The 23,006-nt window shown below is 39.4% G+C and overlaps 1 protein-coding gene across 1 annotated transcript; it reads left to right on the top strand.

Moving 5' to 3' along the window:
- Positions 1 to 8,614: 8,614 nt before the first annotated feature.
- On the top strand, positions 8,615 to 19,584 carry LOC131236365 (phenylacetaldehyde reductase-like; the record flags this gene model as incomplete). Its single annotated transcript, XM_058233490.1, has 6 exons — positions 8,615 to 8,801; positions 13,094 to 13,266; positions 13,365 to 13,550; positions 16,977 to 17,139; positions 18,127 to 18,313; positions 19,291 to 19,584. Coding segments are annotated over 6 exons (1,041 nt in total), but the record flags the coding sequence as incomplete, so codon positions are not given.
- Positions 19,585 to 23,006: the final 3,422 nt, after the last annotated feature.

Here is a 23,006-nt window from a genome sequence, read left to right as displayed (position 1 = left end):
TCTACGCTCATACATTAGATTCAGTTATTCACTTAAAAATGTGTTTTGTAACTATTCTTTACAACTGACTGTAAGAATCCCTTTTTCATTTTACTTTATCCATATTGAAAAGTCCTTTCGTATGGAAGGCAAAGGTGTAACCCATCATCAGAGGAAGAACCTCACCCTCTGAATATTGCCCGATCCTATTTTTACACATTGAGCGAGTGGCTAAACAGGGAACCGATCTCATCAGGTCTTGGTCATACACTACGTGTCTGCTTATCTTGGTGCTTGGGGTCATAATTGTTCGGTTTGAATTGAGCAGTAATTTTAATTCTGACACGCCCGCATTCCAATTGCCAAAAACCAAAACTGACCACCAACAATAAGCAACATGTATAATATACACATGAGTTCATGCATATGATTCACCAAGCTCTGTCAGGGTACAACTAACTCAATGTTGAAATATAATAAAAGCTTCGGTAGAAATGCATAGAGAAATTGGCATCCGGCATGAGATCGTGCCTCACATTAAAGTTTTTAAACTGTGGGGTCCACTTACATTCATCGCAACCCAAAACTTACACTAAATTTTTTATCCTAACTGCATGATTAAAATGGATGGTTAAAGTGGAAGATATTCGATAATCCACATTCATGATACATATTTTCATTAATCTAAGTATAGGCTTATGGGATTAATATCTTATTTTAGATGCATGGCCCATTTATTTTGCGTCCGACTATTTTCATGGTTTAATTGAGGTACACTCTATTGTACCTTATTTTTAATTATTCTTGAAAAGAACATGTATTATATCAAGGGAAAGATATATCATGCTAAAGATCTTTAACAATGCTTGGAATGTATTCTACATAATCACAATTGACAAGATGACAAAACATGGAGCAATTGAAAGAAATTCAAAAGCAAATCAAGGAACCGAGAGTCATCCAAAAGGTCGATCGAATGGTCAAGTAGAATACGGTTGAGTCGGTAAGAGAGCTTATAACAGTTACTAGGATATGTGGCAAGTTAAGAGGAAAAGGTTCCAAAGGATCTATAGTGCCGAAAGCGGTTATAGCAACCGTCAGAATGTGGGAAGATTCCATATGGTGATTAGGTTAAAGATATAAATAGCAAATGAATTCAACAGAATAAATGGTCTCATGCCAATCAAACCAAACCAAACCAAAACTATCTTTTAATTATTCTTTCAGTCATCTGTCATTTACATTACTTAGTGTTACTTTTACCAGTCAATTATACTCCATAGTATAATCATTTACTTTTATTTGCTATTTACATTCCTTAATATAATCCATAGTACTAATTAAGTAGTTGTTAAACTTTAGATATAATTCGAGTCTATGCTCATATGTTGGATTCAATTCAAGAATCAAGTAGAGTTCTCCATACAGGAAGGTGCTTTGTACCTGTTCTCCACGGCTGACTGTACGAATTCCCTTTTTATTGTTTTTCTATCTGTATCGAAAAGTCCTTTCGTGTGAGAGTTAAATATATAACCTATAATCAGAGGACAAACCCTATCCTTTGAATATCTCCTGATCGTTTTAAAATACTATGTGAGTGGCTAAATATGTGTACGATCTTATTTGATCTTGGTCACATGCTAGTATCATGCATATTTTGGCACTTAGGGTCATAGTTGTTCGGTTTGAATTAAGTCGCACACTTAATTCTGGCACAATAGCATTTATCACATGATCGAATTCATAAATCGAACTACAACACACGACGCAGCCATGCTGCGTGTACAAATTATGTGTGCATGTGTATCAACCATTAAGACTCTTTCCATATATCATATAATTCTACTTAAAATATCAGAGCATGGAGAGTTTGAGAGATGAGATTGAGAGGTTGAGAGAAGTCATGGATTGTGTGTTTTTTCATTGACTCTAGATCAGGTGCGTCCAGCACATTACTGAACGCAATCCACGTCCCAGGAGAGAGGTCTACATCAAGGAGTAAAGATGAGAGGTGAGACTATCGAGCTAGCTTATCAAAATGGACTTGTGATATATTGACAATTTGTGAGGAATACTCCATGGCCTAAATTCAAGAAACACGTTCTATTAATTGGAGGATAGGATTGTTGAATCAGTCCAATCTAGGGCTTGTCACCTACCTCAAGTGGGTCCCACAAATACTGAAAAATTCTATGGTGATTTGAGCAATCAGGGCCATGTGCGCTCTCATATTTGGAAACGCACATGGGATGGCGCAGTTCCCAGGCCCGAAAAAGAAAGTTGGTGTGTCATCTTCTCCGTCCATCAGTTTCCCCAACTCATGTTAGGACTTAGATCTTAAAAATCATGCAATCTAAATCTCATGTAAGCACACAAAGGACAACCAGGCGGAGGCGAAATTAACGATTGAAAGCTTTTTGGGACTGGCCACAGTGCTAGTATGCTCAAAATCCCTAGTTTTGATTCAGTTGCTTGTTCTCGTGAACTAAATCGTACAGCCTGTAGCAATTGGAGCCTAATACTCCAAGACAGAACGTGGATAAGACATCCAGACTTTGTGGGCTCCACATGTTGTATATGTAAATCCACTTTGCCCATCTGATGAATATATACCCTCATTCAAAATATCATCCCGCTAAAAAGAATTCCTACAGTAACAATGTAAAATTGCTCCTGTAGCCTCTAAGCTGTGCAGGTTGCCTGAGTTTTAAGATCAGGTTTATTTTTGCATTTTAGATGATGAGTTGCACATGATTAACGGGTTTGATGAAAGATACTGACACAGGGCATGATGAGGTCCATCACCTTCCTCAAGGGAATGACTACTCCAAATTCATGGAGCTTCTCTGCACTCCTTATTGAGATACCACGAATCTATTAGGAAAAATAATAAAATAAAAATAAATTTTAGAAATATGAAATTTCATCAATTATTGTCTAATGTGTGTTCTTATTACACCATCAAAATTCTAGTAAAATGGTCTAATTTCTAAAAATAAAAATTTTAAATAATTTTTTTGTTAGAAAAGTCCTATCATAATTAAAAGTTATTTTTAAAAATTAAAAAAATTTAAAACAAAATATTATAAAAATTAAAATTACTAAAAATAATATTTTTTCTTAAATATTCATTTTAAAATGGAAATCACACATTTTTTTGGAGAAACAGACATAGGCAACTCGCTTTGTTGGCCCGTTCACCTCGGATGACCCATTACAGTAAAGATTGATAAGTTGGGTGTCCGTAATAATATCTGGATCAAAAGTTATGATCAATCTACCGTCGGCCTTTTACTGGTCCAACCATGCTAGAGATGTACTAGTGCTACATTGTACATCAAACACACGCCATCATATGCCCCCTCACACAACTTATGATTGGCATCCAATCCCATTGCTTTATGTGGTGTGACCCACCTGAGTCATGGATCAGGATTATTTTATGTACCAAGTTCCAAATTGAGAAGAAAAAACGGATGGATGGAGTGGATTTTACATATGCAACATGATAGCCCCACAAAGCCTTGGGTGCTGCAGGGGATTTAGGTCCGTTCCATATGGCAATTCACTCAAAACTCAGTATCTTCCGTCACCATTCATTTTATTTCTAAGTGCATGCATGCTCGAGCTTATGGGTGGAATGCTCCGTACGCATGTGTATGGAAACTATCATACGCCAGGTGTGCGATATTACATTCGAGTAACAACTCACAATTCGAATTTTTACACTGGACTTATGATCCAACGGTGGAGGATTAATGGGCTATTGATGATGATTAGCGTAGTTGCAATTTTGATTAGCTGTAAAGATAAGGCACGGGAATCCTGTGACTTTCTTTATTACTGGTCCACGTCACTGGTGCTGACGTCATCTAACGTCAGTAGAGAACAAAAATGAGTATTTTCGGGAAATACATGGAAATATACGTATTTTCGATTTTTTTGGAAAGCTTTTAGGCATGGATCTTCTGTGTCACCACCATGCACGAACCTGAAAACGAGGCAGATCTAGAGCTGAAGTGGACCACACTCCACCGGAAGCAACGCGTAACGTTGAAACCTTCCTAGAAATTTATTTGCCATCTAAGCTGTTCATCAGGTCACACAGATCTGGCAAAGCTGGATGAACGGTTTGTATTTCTGACAAATATCACGGTGGGCCCCACTTAGCTTGCCGTAGGTGGACGTTACTGTGAAAGGCATTCGCTGTCTATCCACGTCCGGAGGGTACCCAGGGATAGTACGCCGATTGCGTCGACAAGGAAGAAAACATGTGCATGTTTTGAGGCGTGGAACTTCTGTGTACCCCACCATGATGTATATTTTAAATCCACACCGTCCATCCATATTTCGAGATCATTTTATGGAATAAGCTCAAAAAAAGAGGAAGATCAGAAGATTCAGTGGACCACAAAACATGAAAAAAGTGATAATTGTACAATCACAGTTGAAAACTTCTTGGAGCCACCGAAGGCTTATCCATCTGATATTTATGTTTTTCCACTGCTTTTTGTAGTGTGGTCCACTTGAGCCCTTGATTTATATGGTTTCCGGGTCTATCACCTAGACCGATCTAGAAAAATGGATAGACGCCGTGGATCTAACATATACATCAAGGTGGGGCTCACGTAAGATCTAACATGTACACCAACGAGAAAATACTTTTATTTCTACGTATGTTTTTAAAAAAAAAAAAAAAAAAAAAAAAATTCTGTTGACGTCAGCACTGGTGACGTGTAGTAAGGAGCTGAATTCCTTCGTACCCTGGGAACGGATTGGCTACTCCCCCAGACACCAGCCCCGTGGCTGGTGTTCGGTGGTCTGTGGGCCCCACCATGATGTATGTGTTTCATCCATTCCGTTCATCCATTTTTAAAGATCATTTTAGAGCTTCATATTAAAAATAAGCGGGATATAGATCTTATTTGGACCACACCACAAGAAAACAATAGTGATTGGATATCCATCATTTAAATCCTCCTAAGGCCCACTGTACTGTTCTTATGAAATCCAATCTGTTGATTAGATCATAAAGACCCAGATGAAGGGAAAAGACAAAGATCAGCTTGATCCAATACTTTTATGACCCCCAAAAAGTTTTTAATGGTTGACGTTCATTCAACACTGTTTCCTGTAATGTGGTCCACTTGAAATTGGGATATATCTAATTTTTTGTGTATTATCATAAAATTATCTATAAAAATAGATGGACGGCATGGATGAAACACATACATCACGGTGGGTCCCACAGACTATAGAACACCAGCCATTGGCTGGTGGCGGGGGAGTAGCCAATCCGTTTCCTCGTACCCTCGATTGAATGAGACTCGCCGTAAGCGGATTGGCCAGTGTACCTCACACAGCCATGTGGCTGGGATATCGACGTCAGCAAGTTCCATGGATATGGTCACGAGGTATGTGTTATATCTAAACCGTCCATCCACTTGACTAGCTTGCTTTAAGGCTTGAGACAATAAAAAAAAAAAAAAAAAAACCCAGATCTGACTATCTAGTGGACCACACTGCAAAAAGTAGCGGGGGATTGAACATCTACCACTGAAACCCTTTTTGGGGTTACAGTGGTTTTGGATCAATATGAAATTTGTTTTTCATCTTCATTCAGGTCTTTGTGACCTTATGAACAGATTAGATGGAAAGTAAATGTTATAGTGGGCCCTATGTATTTTTTAAGGGTGGAAATCATTATCTCCACTATTATTTGTGGTGTGGTCTAGATGATTTTTTGTTATAATTCGTTTTTTGCATAATGCTCTAAAATGATCTTTAAAAATATATGAATCATGTAGATATAATAAATACATCACTATGGGGCCCATGTAACTTTGAATAGTTAGTACAACTAGGTGCTGTCTTCTCACAACGCGTACCTACAACAACTATATAACTGGTGTGTGGTACACCAGCCAATTCACTTCCTTGCTCACCTAAGAAGAAGCGGATTAGTTGGTGTACCACACATCAGCCATATAGCTGCTCTAGGTATGTGTCCTACCACTGAGTTGTATGAACGGTTCAAAGGAGATCAAAGTTACATGGGCCCCACAGTGATGTATTTATTATATCTACACTGTTCATCTATTTTTAGAGATTATTTTAGATCATTATCCAAAATATTAATCATATCCAAAGATCATATGGACCACACTATATATATCAGTGGAGATAATGATTTTCACCGTTAAACAATTCATAAGGCTCACCATAACGTTTATTTTTTCATCTAATTCGTTCATTAGGTCACATAGACCTTAATGAAGAGGAAAAACAAATTTCATATTTATTCAAAACCTTTGTGACCCCAAAAAGGGTTTCAATGGTAGATGTTCAATCCCCCGGTGCGTTTTTGCAGTGTGGTTCAATTGGTAGTCAGATTTGTCTTATTTTTTGTCTCAAACATTAAGACAAGCTTGTCAAATGGATGACCGGTTTGAATATAACACATACCTCATGATCAAACCCATGGAATTTGGCTGGCGTAAGGTGCCCTAGCCAATCAGCTTCCCACCTAAGATTTTAGGATATTAACTCAAAAGGACAAAGATCCAAATCTCAGGTGGAACATATGATATGAAATAGTGGTGATTGAACGCCATACCGTTAAAAACTTCCTAGGCCCCATCGAAATGTTTCGGTAATGTTTATTCAAACAACTTACAATGAAAAAAATGAGTGGATCTGCTTCATTTTTCGGTTCATTACCTAAATTGATCAAGGAAAAACGGATGGACAGCGTTGATATGGAAGAAATACATAATGGTGGGGCCCATGGAAAGGGAGGCACCATCTTCGGTGAGGCCAGGGCTGCACCTAATCCGCTCCCGCCTTCAACACAAGCGAGAAGATGCGTTGGCATGAATACGGAGGTTGATATTAATCGCATCTCGAGTCGGATTGCGTACTGAGCACATCAGTACGCTGTTGAGTAGCGAGACCCGCTACTGAAGTGACGTGGTCAAGTTCTATGACCACCCATGACGTATATTTTCTATCCACACCGTCCATCCATTTGGAAAAATTATATTAGGGCATGAGCTAAAGAATAGACGGATCCAAAGCTCGAGCGGACCCCACCATAGTAAACAGTACGTTTATTTGAGATCTAACCTGTTCATAAGTTAATGCAGACATGAAAGAGGGGAAAACACAAATATCAGCATGATTGAAAACTTTTGTGGCCTTGCAAGTTTTTAATGGTGGGCCTCACTCTGCCCACACTGTTTCCTATGGTGGGGTCCACTCGATCTTTGGATCTGAATCATTCTTTGGCGCATGCCCTAAAAATGGTCTCTCCAAATAGATGGGCGGTGTGGATACAAAACATGCATCATGGTGCGGACCACATAACACGGTGAAGTCGCTGCAGTAGCGCGAGTTAGGCTACTCAACCTGTCAGTAGCCAATCCCTGTCGGCTGTTAACGTACTTGTTGGGCCCACCATGAATGTATGTAGTTTATCCACGACATCCATATGTTTTTCCAGCTCATTTTAAAGGTTGTAACTAAAAACGAAGCATAACCCAGGCTAAAGTGGACTACACCACAAGACTACGCCACAAGAAACAGTGGAAATAGTGATTTCCACCGTGGAAACCTTCCTGGCACACAGTGATGTGTTTTTTGTCATCCAGACTGTTCATAAGATATAAAAGATAAGGATAAAGGGAAAATACAGATAGAAGATTGATCCAAAACTTCTATAGCCCCACGAATTTTAAGCATTCAATTCCCACTCTTTCTTATGGTGCAGTCCTCTTAAGTTGTGGATATGCTTCAATTTGAAGATAAAAACAAAACTATCGAATAAAATGCATAAATCACGGTGGGCCCTATGTTTCTTATAGTGTGGTTCACTTAAGATTTGCGGTACTTGCTTTACTTAAGATAAAATGCATTCAATTTCCAATCTTTCTTATGTTGCGGTCCACTTCATATTTGCCATACTTGCTATACTAAGGTAGGCAAATCTAGCTATCTACGTGTATACAGCTCAGCTATCTTATCTTTGGACGGATTGGCTGGTGTAGCTGTAGATACGTGTCGTGCGGAGAGGAGCGCCAACTCTCCTTAGCTTTGAGTTATATGAACGGTTCAAATGAGATCAAAGTTACATGGACCCTTAATAATATATTTATTATATCTATACTGTTCATCCATTTTTTGAGATGATTTTAGAGCATTAGAAAAAAAAAAATTGAATTCTATCTAAAGTTCAAATGTACCACTAGAAGATAATGATTTTCACAGTTAAAAATTTTGTAGAGCCCACCATAATGTTTATTTTCCATCCAATCTTATGTGACTCCCAAAAGGGTTTCAATGGTAGACGTTCAATCTCCCACTGTTTTTGGTAGTGTGGTAAAATTGAATTTTAGATGTCTTATTATTTTTTAGCTCAGTTCTTAAGACGAGCTCGCCAAATTGATGGAAGGTTTGGATTTAACACATACCTCATGCTTTGACCCACCGAGCTTGCTGACATCAATACAGCAGCTATATAGCTGGTGTAGGGCACAACAGCCAATCCGCTTCCCTTATGTGCATCAACCAACGCTCTCTAACAGAGCATCAAAAACACCGCTTATCTTATATAAGGAGGTCGAGGGATCGCTTATAAGATACAAGGAAGGAGAGAGAGAGAGAGAGAGAGAGAGAGAGAGAGAGAGAGAGAGAGAGAGAGAGAGAGAGAGAGAGAGAGAGAGGGAGAGTGTGCGTGACGGGAGCTAGCGGCTACATCGGTTCATGGGTAGTGCGTCTCCTCCTCAATCGAGGATATACAGTCCATGCCACGGTTCAAGATCTCCGTACTCTCTCTCTCTCTCTCTCTCTCTTCCTATATTGCGGCTGGCAAACACCATCACTTGTGGGTACCATGGGCCTACCTGCAGAGATGATATGATGATCAGAATCGTTCATCATCATCATCAGCTCTCTCTCTCTCTCTCTCTCTCTCTCTCTCTCTCTCTCTCCCCTTTCTTTTCCTATATTGCGGCTGGCAAACACCATCACCTGTGTGATGTAGAGCGGGTCGCGGACAATTACATGGCCAAGATGGATCAGAAAAGGCCCGGTCGACGACAGAAGTGATCCAGACCATCGAACCTTAAATCGGGCGTATCTTGCAATCCGGAATGAGTTATCTGACGTAAAATATATGATTTTGGGGTAGAATGAGCTACTGAAGCCAACCAACCTAGCTACGCCGGGTTGCGCAGCCCGGAATTGCGAAAAACCCCTGGATCGACGGTCGTTTCCCTGTTTTAATTTCGTTTTTACTATAAATAGTAAGTTTTAGTTTGATTATAACTCTTCATCCGTCGGGCTTTAGGAGTTGCGCCCAACGTGAAAAGAGCTTAGAATAATTAGGAGAACGGTTTGGTGAAGCCAAATAGGACACTTACTATTTTTGGCCGAAAACCTTGCGCACTAGTAGACATCACGACCGTCTATAAATAGTAAGTTTACTATTTATAGTAAGTCGCGGATTCTAAGAGTTTGAGTTGTAGTTTGATTCTAATTTCTTTCCCATTGCTTGGTAGCCCTATTTAAAGGGTTGTCAACTCGTTTTTAATCATCAATTAATCAATTTCAAATTTATTAGAATTTATTTCTATTTTCTGCTTTCTTTTCCTTGTGGATTCGAGAAGTCTCTGTGAGGAGTCCAGAGAAGCTCCGTGGATTCGGAGTAGTTATCCTCATCACGTTCATCCCTGCGTCACTGTGGGTCCCATGGGCCCACCTGCAGAGATGATATGATGATCAAAATCGTACATCATCATCATCAGCTCTCTCTATCTCTCTATCTCTCTCTCCTGTTCTTTTTATTTTTTATGTTGGCATTTTGCAAATCACAATCATACTATGTGGGTACCACGGGCCCAAGTGCATAGATGGTACGATGATTGGAACCGTCCATCATCTTCTCTCTCTTTTTTTCGTATGTTGCGATCGCGATCACCATCATGTGCAGTCTCATGCCCCACCTGCAGAGATGGTACAATGATCTGGATCGTACATCTTCTGCATGACACTAAAGGAGCTATGATCTGTCTTGGTTTTGAAGGATGATCCTGGCCATTCATTTCTCTGTTTGATTGTGAGCCACGGAAGCAGGTAAGTGCAGTGATGATCGGAGTTATCCTTAAGATTAGGTTTCTTATTATCGTGGGCGTTTTATGATGCTCTTATATAGAACATGGACGGTTCCGATCATCGGATCATCTCTGCATGGTGGCCAGTTAGACGCCAAATGCATGTTTTAGCCACGTAGACATAAAGGAATTTTGTATCACCCCACTGACTCTTTTCTCACTCTCTCTAATACACATCGGCACGTATTGCAGTATGATAAGTAGGGAATTCAGTCTTTGAATCCGGGTCATCTTTCAACTATCCAAATCGTTCATATGATAACTCTCACTCTGTATGACGGAAGTCAACAAATAAAAGAACTCTATTAGATGATTTCAATCCTTTGATAATTGGTTCTCTTTCTCGATCACTAAGGGTCACCAAAATCTTCAATCGAAAGTGTTTTTATTTTTTTAAAATTTAAATTGTGGCATCCCACATCTGAACCTATCCCTATATCAAATATGTCTAATGGCTAGAATTAGGACATATCTGATTGCAATAGGTTAACGTAAATATTCCAACCTTAACTTTTAAATAGTATAGGTTGGACTATTTCAATATATGTGTTTTTTCTCTTTTTTTTTTTTTTAAATAATAATAAATAAATAAAAATCTTTCTTTCTTTCTTTTACCAAGGCTCCTTGTGTAAATGGTTTGGCTTATAGAAAATGTTCCAGACTGAACTCCTAGTTTCTAGATGTATTTTAGGAAGAAGTCATATCCATTACAAACCTTCAATCTATGGAGCTCAATATAGGCATGACTTAGTGGGATTTGATTTGATGTTAAGAGTTTATCTGATATAAGGTCCTCCTACTAAGCATGTATGCAAGTTGTTTGGTCGAGTACCTACTTGCACTGGCCTAATCTTGATAGTTATGTAATGTTTAATTAAATCCCTATATGTCTAGCCTCATTTCTGACAGTTATCTACTATCCAATCAAATTCTTGCAGAGGGTGATTTTGTTGAGCTTAGTAGTTGTAGGTTAAAGCTTGCTGCTTGTTGTATGAATCAATATAGGTCCCACTTTGATGGTTTAATGGGAAATATATAATTAAGGCAAAGTATCCAATCATTGGAATGAATATTCTTTCATCAGGCCTTACTTTTGAATTGCATGTCTCCCGAGAATTCTTTTTATCACATCATCCTAGCCATGTGATCACTTTTGTAAGAAAAAAAATGGTCGAATAATTGTTTTGGACCTTTCATCACGCCAATCATAATCTTGATTACATGTGCCTATGAAGTAACTCTTCAGAGTCTACTCTATTTTTTAAAAAATTGATTTGTAGAAATCAAAAATAAAAATCACTTTTTTTTTCCTCAAAGACAATGATTTATAGATGCTATATTTTAGTTAAAAAGAGCTTACTTTTAAATTGTTTGATATAAAATATGCTTATATATATATATAGTTTCTGCCATTCGTGATGTCTGTGAGTAATTAGGGTAAACAACAAAAAATGATACAGATCCGAAACTCAAGAGAACCACATGAGGAAAAATTGAGAAATGAAATGCCTACGGTTGAAACCTTCCTGGGATACACCTTGATTTTTATGTGCCATCGAAACAGTTTATAAGGTCATTAAATATGAGGCTAATTGAAAACACAAAATACCGATCATGATACAACTTTTGTGGTTATATGAATATTTCAATGGTGGCAATTCAACCCCAATTATTTCCTCTTGTGTGGCTCACTTTAATCTTGTATGGGACTCTTTTTTTTATTATCACATATCTTAAAATGAACTAAAAAAACAGATGAATGGGCTGGATTTCTCACAAACATTATCTTAGCCCCACCTAACTTCCTTGTCTATGAACTTGTTGCCAAATCCGTTCAACACCAGGTCAATGGTTCCAGTACCATACTTCGTTAAGTGCACGTGGGGTGCGGTGTGTGTGCGTGTGAAAAAGAAACAGAAAGAAAAAAAAAAAAAACATTTATGATAGTTGATTTTATAGTTTATAAACTAAAAAATAAAAATGACTAGACTTTGCCGAGTTGGGTGAACTCGGCTATATTTCACCAGCACTCGAGAAAAACTCGATCTTGTCATAGCTGGCTAAGAACTCGACAAAACTCCATTGACTACAAAACTCTACCTAGTTGGCAGAACATGGCACCGTGTAGCCCGGTGTGGCCGCGTGTGCCCCTCGCATGGCCTGGTGTGGCCATGCATGGCCACGTGTGCCTTTTTTCCTCGCATGCCCGAAATTATTTTGGATTCCCGGATCCACCGAAGCGCGCCCAACCTGATTTATGTGACGTAATTCCATGCCGTCCATCTGTTTTGAAAGCTTTTTCTAATTCAAGATTCTAAAAATGGAGTAGATCCAAATCTTAGATGGACCACACCATAAGAAACATCGGTTATTGAATATCCAATCTTTAAAACTTTTTGTTGGCCACCGGAATGTTCATTTTCCAACCAACCTGTTGATAAGGTCACAAAGACATAGATGAACGGATCACAAAAATATCAGATGGATTCAAAACTCTTGTGGCCTACAAGAAACTTTTAACGGTCAATCACTATTTTCCCATTGTCTGGTCCACCTGAGATTTTGTTCTGCTTTATTTTTGGAATAATATCATAGTACGAGCCATCAAAATGGATGGATGGCGTGGATTTAAGAAAAATAAATCAAGGTGTGCCCCCCAGTCAGCGATACACCCACCTTATCAGGCCAAGTCTAGCCGTCACCCTGACCGTGGGGCCCACATCAATGCATGTGTTGCATATCTACACCGTCTATCTGTTTTGCCAGATAATTTTATAGGATGGTTCCAAAAACAAAGTGTATCCAAATCTAATGTGAACTACACCACAGGAGAGTGATTATTGAGAGTGTGTGCGTATCTGCGATGGCAATGCTCACCCTATCTTATAATGATCAAAATGGTTATGGTGAGACACACCTGATTATTTTATTTTTATTTTTATTAGATAATGAGAAAGAGACGAAGCATCTGCGGGCCTTGGAAGGTGCAGATTCGCGACTCCATTTGTTTCAAATGGACCTCCTTGATCACGACTCCGTTCTATCTGCAATCAAAGGAACCGTCGGTGTGTTACACCTGGCATCTCCCCTCACCATTGGTCGTGTCGAAGATCCCGAGGTCCCTTACCCACTTCTTAATCAACGGCCATCATTATTCCACGTCTATTTTTAAAATATTTATCTCATTTTAATTTTTTTTCATATGTAATATTACAGAAAGAGCTTATCCATCCAGCCGTTCAAGGGACGGTGAATGTTCTGGAAGCTGCCAAATCGTGCGGTGTACATCGAGTCGTGGTGACGTCATCCGTCAACTCGATCACGCCCAGCCCTAAATGGCCCACTGACATGATCAAGGATGAGAGTTGCTGGACGGACGAGGAGTACTGTAGGCAGAACGGGGTAAGTCCTTGTTTTTGAATCTCGCCACATCACCATGTGCGCTCGTTAGTTCTATCGCCTTACTTTTGCTAACCCACGCACGTCAGGAATTTCATACGTGGCATGTTGTAATCGAAATCAAACCGTTAGAGCAGTATGTAGCTATTGTTAGGGCTGAAAGTTGGGTGGGTTCAACCCGACCGACCCGGCATTGGGTTGGGCTCGGGCGGGATATATCGGTCGATTTCAAGCTTGAGCTACAAACACCAACTCGATAAAACTTGGATTGAACTCGAGTTGAGGTCTCGGGTTGCTCGACCCAACTAATAAGTTACTTAAAAATTATAGTTGAGTGTGGATCATTTGTGTTAAAGGCACACTAACGATGTTACGTCTCATTTGTCCACGTCATTTTCAAGGACTCAAGCTAACAGAATATGCTAGATTTCTCTCTCCCAAATAGATTGGATGCTATGCTACATGACTTTTAAAGGAGTAGTTATCCTATATTTTAGCTTCCTTTTTTAATGAAAATGATGAAGTTCTTTATGATGAATAATCATATATATAATTAATAAAATCATAGATACAAAAAATAAGTCCTATATTAATATATAATAAACTAATGTAATAATAAAAATTTTAACAAGTATATACCCTTACCAACTCGACCGAGCCTGCTTGGGTTGGGCTTGAGTTGAGAATTCCCAACCCGAGATTGGGTTGGGTTGGGTTAGGGTTGAGGTATAGGAACCTTAGGTTGGGTTATGGTTGAGCACCAACCTGACCCAACCCAACCCGAATCGCCCGACTTTCAGACCTAGCTACTAGTAGACGGATTTCGTTTTGTTATCTGGATAATTAGTGGATATTTAATGGACGATTAGAATGAAAGATTTTTCACGGTCTGATTTAAACAATACAAAAAACAAAATCCCGTTTAGATAGGACCATTCAATTGGGAAACGGATTGGCTACTTCCCCTGCCACCATCCTGGTGGCTAGTGGGTGATGCTTTGTGGGCTCTAACATGATGCATGTGTTTCATCCATTCCGTTCATCCATTTTTACAGATCATTTTAAGGCTTGGTCCCAAAAAATGAGGGATATAAATCTCAGATGGATCACACCACAGGAAAACAATAGTGATTGAATTTTCACCATTAAAATACTTTAATCCCCACTGTACTGTTTATTTGAAATCCAATCTGTTGATTAGGACACACAGACCCAGATGAAGGGAAAAAACAAAGATCAGCTTGATCCAAAGCTTTTATGGCCCCCAAAACTTTTTTAATGGTCGAAGTTCACTCAACACTGTTTCCTGTAATGTGGTCCACTCGAGAATGGGATTTACTTCATTTTTGGTCTTATACCATAAAATGACCTAGAAAAATAGATGGACAGCATGGATGAAACACATACATCATGGCGGTGTCTACACAGCACCGACCATCAGCCATTGCCTGGTGGCGGGGGAGTAGCCAATCCGTTTCCGTTCAATTGATATAAAATTGGAAGGCTCAGTTTGAGTTAGTATTTGCCACGTCAACGATCTCATGCTCTGCACATGTACAGCCCGTTTCAGCAATTGGGTCCCATGATCATGGTGGGGCACACCTTTTGAACGGGTTGGATGCCATACTCATACACATTGTTTCTACCACTTTAATATGGGGTTCCTGAATAGTTGTCAATTGTTTCTATGGTGTGGCCCACCTGATTATTGGATCCGATTTATTGGACTGGAGATCCTCGGCCGATATCTGAACACATGCCAATATGGTAGAGTTGTGACGATATCTAAGCCATCCATCAGTTGTAGATGCCCAAGCCCAAAAATCAGGCTGGCCCATTCATCGAGTGGTGAACGCAATACAGAACAACTGTATATCAGACCCAGCTAATACGGATCCGGTATTATGGTTTTCAAAGGGTATCCGGACCCATGGGAACCCAACCGACTAGACCCACTTTTGGCGGGCCTGGTTACATGTTTTTGACTTGTTATTCGGGTCTCACCTTTTGCACCCAGCTGTAATCAGATGATCTAGTCTCATTTTAGGTGGACCATGTGATGGACCCAGTTAAAGTTGGGTCTAGTCATGTCCAGGATTAGGGGTGTACATTGAGTTGAACCTAGTCGAGCTGGCCTCAGCTTGACTTGCCTCGGCCACTAGCTGACCACAGCTCGAACTCGGCTTGCCTCGGTCCTCGAGCTTCACTGGCCAGCTTGTCTCGGTTTGGTCAGCAGTTCGGGCCAGTTCGAGCCAAGATCAAGCCAAGTTTGTCATTGCAACATTTTTACAATCTCATTGTATTTGAGACAGCAGTAATGGTTTTACAAGTATTTTATCAAACACCTTCTAAGCAATATAAAAATCAAGAAAAAAAGGGTGTTGGTGTCATATACATACCTTCCTTGCCACCCGTCATACTTCTTTGAGTCATTTCATCAAATACTTGGTGAGCAACAACAATATCAAAGTAACCGAGTCACTGAACTGGTTCGATCCGAGTTTAATTTGAGCTGGGTTTGATCTGAGTCGAGTCGAGCTGGGGCCAGCTCGAACTCATTTTCGAGCTAAAAAAAAAATCAGATCAACTCGGGAACTCCGCTTCAAACCGAGTTGAATCGAGTTTTTTCGAGTCGAGTCGAGTGAGCTAACCGAGCTAGCTCAGTTCATGTACACCTCGGTTAGTGTTTGATGGTATGCTTATTAATTAATATATATCCATGAATTTAGCAACCTATGTAAGAGAACCAATTTACATACCACGTGTTAAATTTACACGTGTATGCAATCTAGTCCATCCATTGGATTGGCGCAACCATGAAAGGACTTTCTTCCTGAACCCAACTAAAAACACACATCCAAAGATCTAATGGGTAGCTAAGCTCAATCGGATCCGGTTATAGGTATACAGGAACTACACACAGACCGAGCAAGGCCAGAACTCTGAGTGATGGGTTCCATAGGATGCGACCTGAACATGTGCCGTTGACAGTCCAATCTGATAAGGCATTATTGAAATATTCAATACCATGATTTTCAGACTTGGACGAGTCCAATACAATTTGTCCAAGTCGACTCAGCTCAATTTCACTCTTGTTCGAAAAGCTCAAATTGGTAGTGTGGTGAATCAATCTGTTTATCTCAGGCCCCATATTCCATGAATTAGGTTGTTGGCCAAACTCCTCTTGTGGGCCCACATTGCCTCACATGAGCCACTCACCTCACACAAGTCACTCACCTCATACTGGCCGCTCACCCTGATTGTGCCCCTACATTCCAAATGCCCCCTCACTCAAGCCCAATATGAAAATGCTCATGCATTATGAGGTCATCTAAATCACGGAGTCTTTTAACATGTCTAATAAGGATATTGGGATCCTTGATTTTTATTCATTTATTTATTTATGATTAATTTTTTGTTATTGTCTAGATATGGTATCCTCTTTCAAAGACTTTGGCGGAAAAAGCTGCATGGGAATTCTCCAAGGAGAAAGGACTAGATGTGGTTGTGATCAATCCTGGGACAGTCATGGGTCCCATCCTTCCTCCTGCTATCAATGCTAGCATGGGCATGCTAATTCGCCTTGTTCAAGGTACTGTAATTTTCTTGCACTACTCCAGAATACTAATTCAAACAATGCAATAGAATGCTTTCTTACTGATACATTTCACTCTTCACAATATAATAATCTCCCTTCTCTCAATACTCACTCCATGTGCGATCGGTCGACTGAGATGATTGATAGGCCTTGTTAGTTGCGATTATTATTATTATTTTTTAAATATATATATTTTTAAATTTTTTTATTTTTAAAAAACAATTTCAATGGCATATGCATGTGAATATGTTTATGCAGCACATGAATGTGGCTGTGAGGATGATCACATTGCCTATTAATCAAATGGATGAAATGAAGGTGAATATGACTTGGGGCTTTAGAGTTTAGGGTTACACTAAGGAATGCAAATGACGGTTGACTAAAAAGATAATTGAAAGATATATTTGGTTTGATTTGGTTGTAAAGAGACGATTTGCTTTGTTGAATTCCTTTGCTATTTATGACCTTAACCCGCCCATCCGAGTACTTCACATGTCCTAATGGTTGCTATAACCATTTCAGCACCACTTAACCTTCTCTGCTTCTAAACTTGCCATCTCATGAATGTATCGTTAAAATGTTCTCTCTGGCCCTCTATGGAAAGGATTGATGCATTGACATTTGTGACCTTGGCCGTGCATCCGAGGGTGTACATTGGCTGTGCACAAAATTATATGATATGTGTCTGTGTTGGACTTTTATATTTGCCCAAAAAATTTTGAACATAAGGTAAATAGGAAAAACGTGAACACCAAAATCCCTTTTCTTGCATTTTCCTCCAAATTCAATTATTTGGCTTTGATTCATAGATTCTCTCAAATCATTTGTTTTGATTTCACAAAATTGGTATTGGTCTAGTAATTTGAGTTTTTAAGCTTCTTACGGTATTGAAATGAAGAAACAAGTGAAAAAAAAAAAAAAAAACTAGAGAGAACTTCATTGAAAAATGAGGCTTGATACAGAGTATTGGGATTGTGATAGGAAGCAATGAACCATACGAGAACTACTACATGGGATCAGTTCATGTCAAAGATGTTGCATTAGCTCATATTCTAGCATACGAGGTTCCATCGGCATCAGGGAGGCATCTTTGTGTTGAAGGAATATGCCATTTCAGCGATTTTGCAGCGAAAGTTGCTGAACTTTATCCAGAATACAATATTCCAAGGTAAAAAAAAATAAATCCTACTCTTTACTTGGTCTTGCTCATTGATGTGTTATATATGAAACCTTATAACGATGAATTTGAACCGTCATTTGTGATCAATCAAAATTCCATCCTTGAGATCAGAAGACTAACCAACAAGTTTAATTTTCAACTTCCAGCGATCAGTAATCCAGGCCATTCATCCAACGTGCTGCACTGTTTATGAATAGAAAACTTGTCCAGTGAGCAATCACAACAGCCTGATTTGTGCATGACTCCGCTCGCTTGTCGGCCAATTATCAGATTGCTGGGTTTGTCTCATGGGCGAGTCATTTTCAGTGCTGTCATGCATGGGTGGGTCCCATCAGATGAACAGTCCAGATGCTGAATTTCTGGCCCCATCAATAGCACTAGCTATTCAAGAGAAGATTTGCATGTTTCCTTGGAGAAACACTGTTTTTGAATCATGAAATGGCTGTAACTCTGCCTATTCACAGTCAGGGTTATAGCCAATTTAGGGCATCTCAAAGAATTTCAGGTACTGGAAATGTTCCAAAAATTTCATCAGTCAGATCATATCATATAGCAGCTGATTAGAGGATTTATTGCTCATTTATGCATAGCCCCAGTTGGATGGCTATGATCATCCTTCATTTGATCATAAAAGGGCCTAGCATATGAATGGTCAAGATCCCATTTCTACCTAGCATAGTTAGAAATATAGATTGTTTTGAAGTGTTGGAGTCTTCAAAAATAATGTGGGCATTGAAACCACACATGCTAAAATAAATAATAGAACTTGGATTCTTTTTCACACATTTTCTTCTCCAATGCGATCTTTTGTTTTCGTATACACATTTTCTTTTCTACCAATCAAAACAAACCATCTTTACTGGTTTAAATAAATCTACGGAATGTAACTAATAATTTAAGTAAGCCCACCTAAGTTTGTCTCAATCTAAGAAGGGTAACTGATTTTTTACGTGTGTGTTTTCCAGCTTCCCAAAGGACACTCAACCTGGCTTATTGAGGGCTAAGAATCCAGCCAAAAAGCTAATTGACTTGGGCGTCAACTTCATCCCCATGGAGGAAATCATCAAGGATGCAGTAAAAGACTTAAAGAGCAAAGGCTACATTCCCTGAATGATATCTGTGTGTGAAGAGAATTCCCTCGAGCCAGAGCACCTGAACATTGTCTATTATGCTGGGTTTTATTATAAATATGAAATAAACAATGCTTTTTTATGTGATGCATTTTAGTTTACTTATTATAAATAGTTATTATCATTTGCGATTTATTAGGTGGTCATTTTTTTTTCTGCCATATGATGATTTAAAATGGGAGTTATGCATGATCTTAAAATTAAGTAGCCATGCATTGACTGGCTTTCGTGTTGTTTCGGTTGCATTTTAAAGGCAACATCTAGATGAATGGTCTGCTCCCCCACCCAGGATGCAGATTGCCTGACTAACTTAGCATGCTATGGTGTATTAGTAGACTCTGTGGAGCTCATCGTAATGTATGTTCTTATCCATACTGTCCATCTATTTCTCCATATCATTTTAGGGGATGAGCCCAAAATTGAAGCATATCCAAATCTCAGGTGGACCACACCACATGAAACCTTGAGAATTGATTGCTTACCCATGAAAATTTCTTAGGGGACACAGAAGTTTTGGATCCAGCTGATATTTGTGTTTGCCTCTCATCCATGTTGGTGTTGGTGTGACCTTATGAACAGGTTGATGACAAATAAACATCATTGTGGTGGCTAAGAGGGTTTCAACAGTGGACATCATTATCCCTACTGTTTCATGTGGTGTGGTCCACATGTATCTTGGATATGCTTTAATTCTGGGCTCATGCCATAGTGGCCCCACAAAGTTTACTCAGCATGCTACAGTGAAGCCGATTGCCTACTGAGTAACTCGGTAAGCTTATTTGCTAAGTAAACTCTGTGGGACCACTCTCATTCATGCATTTTATTCACTTTGTCGATCCATTTTACCAGATAATTTTAGGTCCTGAGTCAAAAAATAAAGCATATCCAAAGCTCAAGTGGACCACACCACAGGAAATAGTATGAATTAATCATCTACAGTTGAAAAATTGTTTGGGAACACAAGTTTTAGATCAAGTTGATGTTTGTGTTTTCCCTTTATCCATGCCTGTGTGATCTTATGAACAGGTTGGATGACAAAGAAACATGTTTTCCCTTCATCGGTGTCTGTGTGATCTTATGAACATGTTGGATGAAAAAGAAACATCGCTATGAGTCTTATAAAAGTTTCAACCACGGAAATCAATATTACTTCCACTATTTCCTGAGGTATGGTCCATTTGAGCTTTGGATATATTTTAATTTTGAGCTCAACTCCTAAAATGATATGGAAAAAATGGAGTGGGCCCAACAGGGTTTACTCAGTACAATAAGAGCCTACTGAGTAACTCAGTATGCAATTCGATTTCATGCTGGTCCCTGGCTAGGAATAGCCAGGGTCTCGGAGGGGCCTCTGTGATGTAAAGGTATATTTTCTTGTAGTGGTCTGCCTATTTTACCATATCATTTTAGTGCAAAAATGAGGTAGATCTAAGGCTCCTGTGGACCACATCACAGGAAGCTGCAGTGATAATGACACCCACAGTTGAAACCTTCCTAGGGCCCACCATCATTGTTAATTAATTGCCATCCAACCTGTTCATGATAAGGAACTGGATGAAGGGAAAACCCAAATATCAATCACAAATATTAGCTTGATCCAAAACTTCTGTGACACTCAAAAAGTTTTCAGCAGTAGGTGCTTAATCCCAACTGGTCTGCTTGAGCCTTGGATCTGCCTCTTTTTTGGAGTTGTACTCTAAAAATGACACGGTAACATGACTTATACGTTTAGGTAGCGAGTTTGGATCCTCCGTTTACCACAAATAGAAAATTTTAATTTGTTTGGTGCAATGTGATTGGGCCACATCATCACATACTACATTTAATGCCAGCAATGCTAACAACATTAGTGATGCTCTGGGCCAATTACCATACACGAATACAAAAAAATCCATGTTTGTGACATGCAAAGTATTCAGATGCGTTGGTGGCCTCTTACAGCCTCGGGGGGGGGGGGGGTGGGATTTGGTATGACCCTTACCATGGGCTAGCTTGATGTATATATTTTCTATCCAACATAGTTTATCCACTCGCTCTATATCATACCGCAATGATGTAAACTTGAGCCACTAGACACCAGGATCATACCCTAAATGTTAGAAATTCATATCTAACACTACTGTCAATCTATGTGCTTTGCGGAAGCACAATAAACAAAAATAAAACAATATAATAATATAGTATAACTAAACCAAAAGCAAACAATCACAAATACAATGATATTTTACGTGGAAAAACTCTTGTGGGAAAAAATTATGGCATAAAGTGACAGAGATCCAATATAATCAAAACCTTAGAGTTGTACCGATTCACTTTCTTCATTTACAGATACACCTGATCGCCCCTTACGATGTGCACATCTAGGAAGCCCTTAGATCCCTTGAGAAATCCTTCTTAAGCCAAATCTCTCTCTCTCTTTCTCTCTCTCTCTCTCTCTCTCTCTCTCTCTCTATCTCTTGACCAACCCTAACCTCTTGAGAGAAAACACTCGCATTAGATTAAGCCCTAATGAAAAATTTGGCTTAAATACCCCGTTCGCATAGAATCGTGAAATCCGATGGTTGTACTATAGTCGACCATGAACATTACAGCGAGTCACAGTTGACTGTGGAATTTCACAATTGATTGTGAACATCACAATGAGTCACCATCGAACGTGCCCTATAAAATGCAAGACATCTGCACAACAATCTCCAACTTGACTTGCATTCTGCTAAGTCACCCGAAGACCTCCAATGCAACCTCTACCTTGAGCGTAGACCACTCCCTGCATCCCACCACCTAGAACGGAGCTACATCTATACCCTTATTCAAGGATGCCCGATCTCATTAATGGCTAGTAAGATTGATCATGTCCACACAATGCTTGAACTTCTCTATGGTTACTGGCTTTATCAACATATCAACAGCATTCTCATCCGTATGAATCTTTTGAAACAGAATCTCCCCTGAAGTAATGAGCTCACGTATCTTGTGGAATCCCACATCGACATGCTTGGTTTGAGCGTGATACACTTGATTCATCGCCATATGGATAGCACTCTGACTATCACAATGCAACCAAATTGCCTCTTAATTCAACCCGAGTTCACCTATCAGACCTTTTAGCCATAATGCCTCCTTTGATGCCTCTGTCGTAGCCATGTATTCCGCTTTGGTTGTATACAATGCTATCGTATATTATAACATTGATCTCTGACATACCGATCTACCCGCTAATGTGAAAACGTATCACGTAGTGGACCTCTGGTTGTCTAAATCACCTGCATAATCTAAATCAACGTATCCTACAACTCCACTTGAAGCTCTGTGTCCACTAAACATGATTCCAATGTCAACTATGCCCCTCAGATATACCTGAGAATCCACTTAACAACATTCCAATGCTCATTCCCTAGATTCGTCGTGTATCTGCTGACCACACTGACTGCCAGTGAGATGTCCGGCTTCGTGCAAATCATTGCATACATTAGACTCTCAATTGTACTAGCGTATGACACCCGTGACATTTCTAAAACCTCTTCTTTTGTACTTGGACATGACCTGGCTGA

The sequence above is a fragment of the Magnolia sinica genome, unplaced genomic scaffold, assembly GCF_029962835.1.
Source record: "Magnolia sinica isolate HGM2019 unplaced genomic scaffold, MsV1 ctg429, whole genome shotgun sequence".
Classification (NCBI taxonomy): domain Eukaryota; kingdom Viridiplantae; phylum Streptophyta; class Magnoliopsida; order Magnoliales; family Magnoliaceae; genus Magnolia; species Magnolia sinica.
This window is presented reverse-complemented; position numbering and strand designations above follow the sequence as displayed.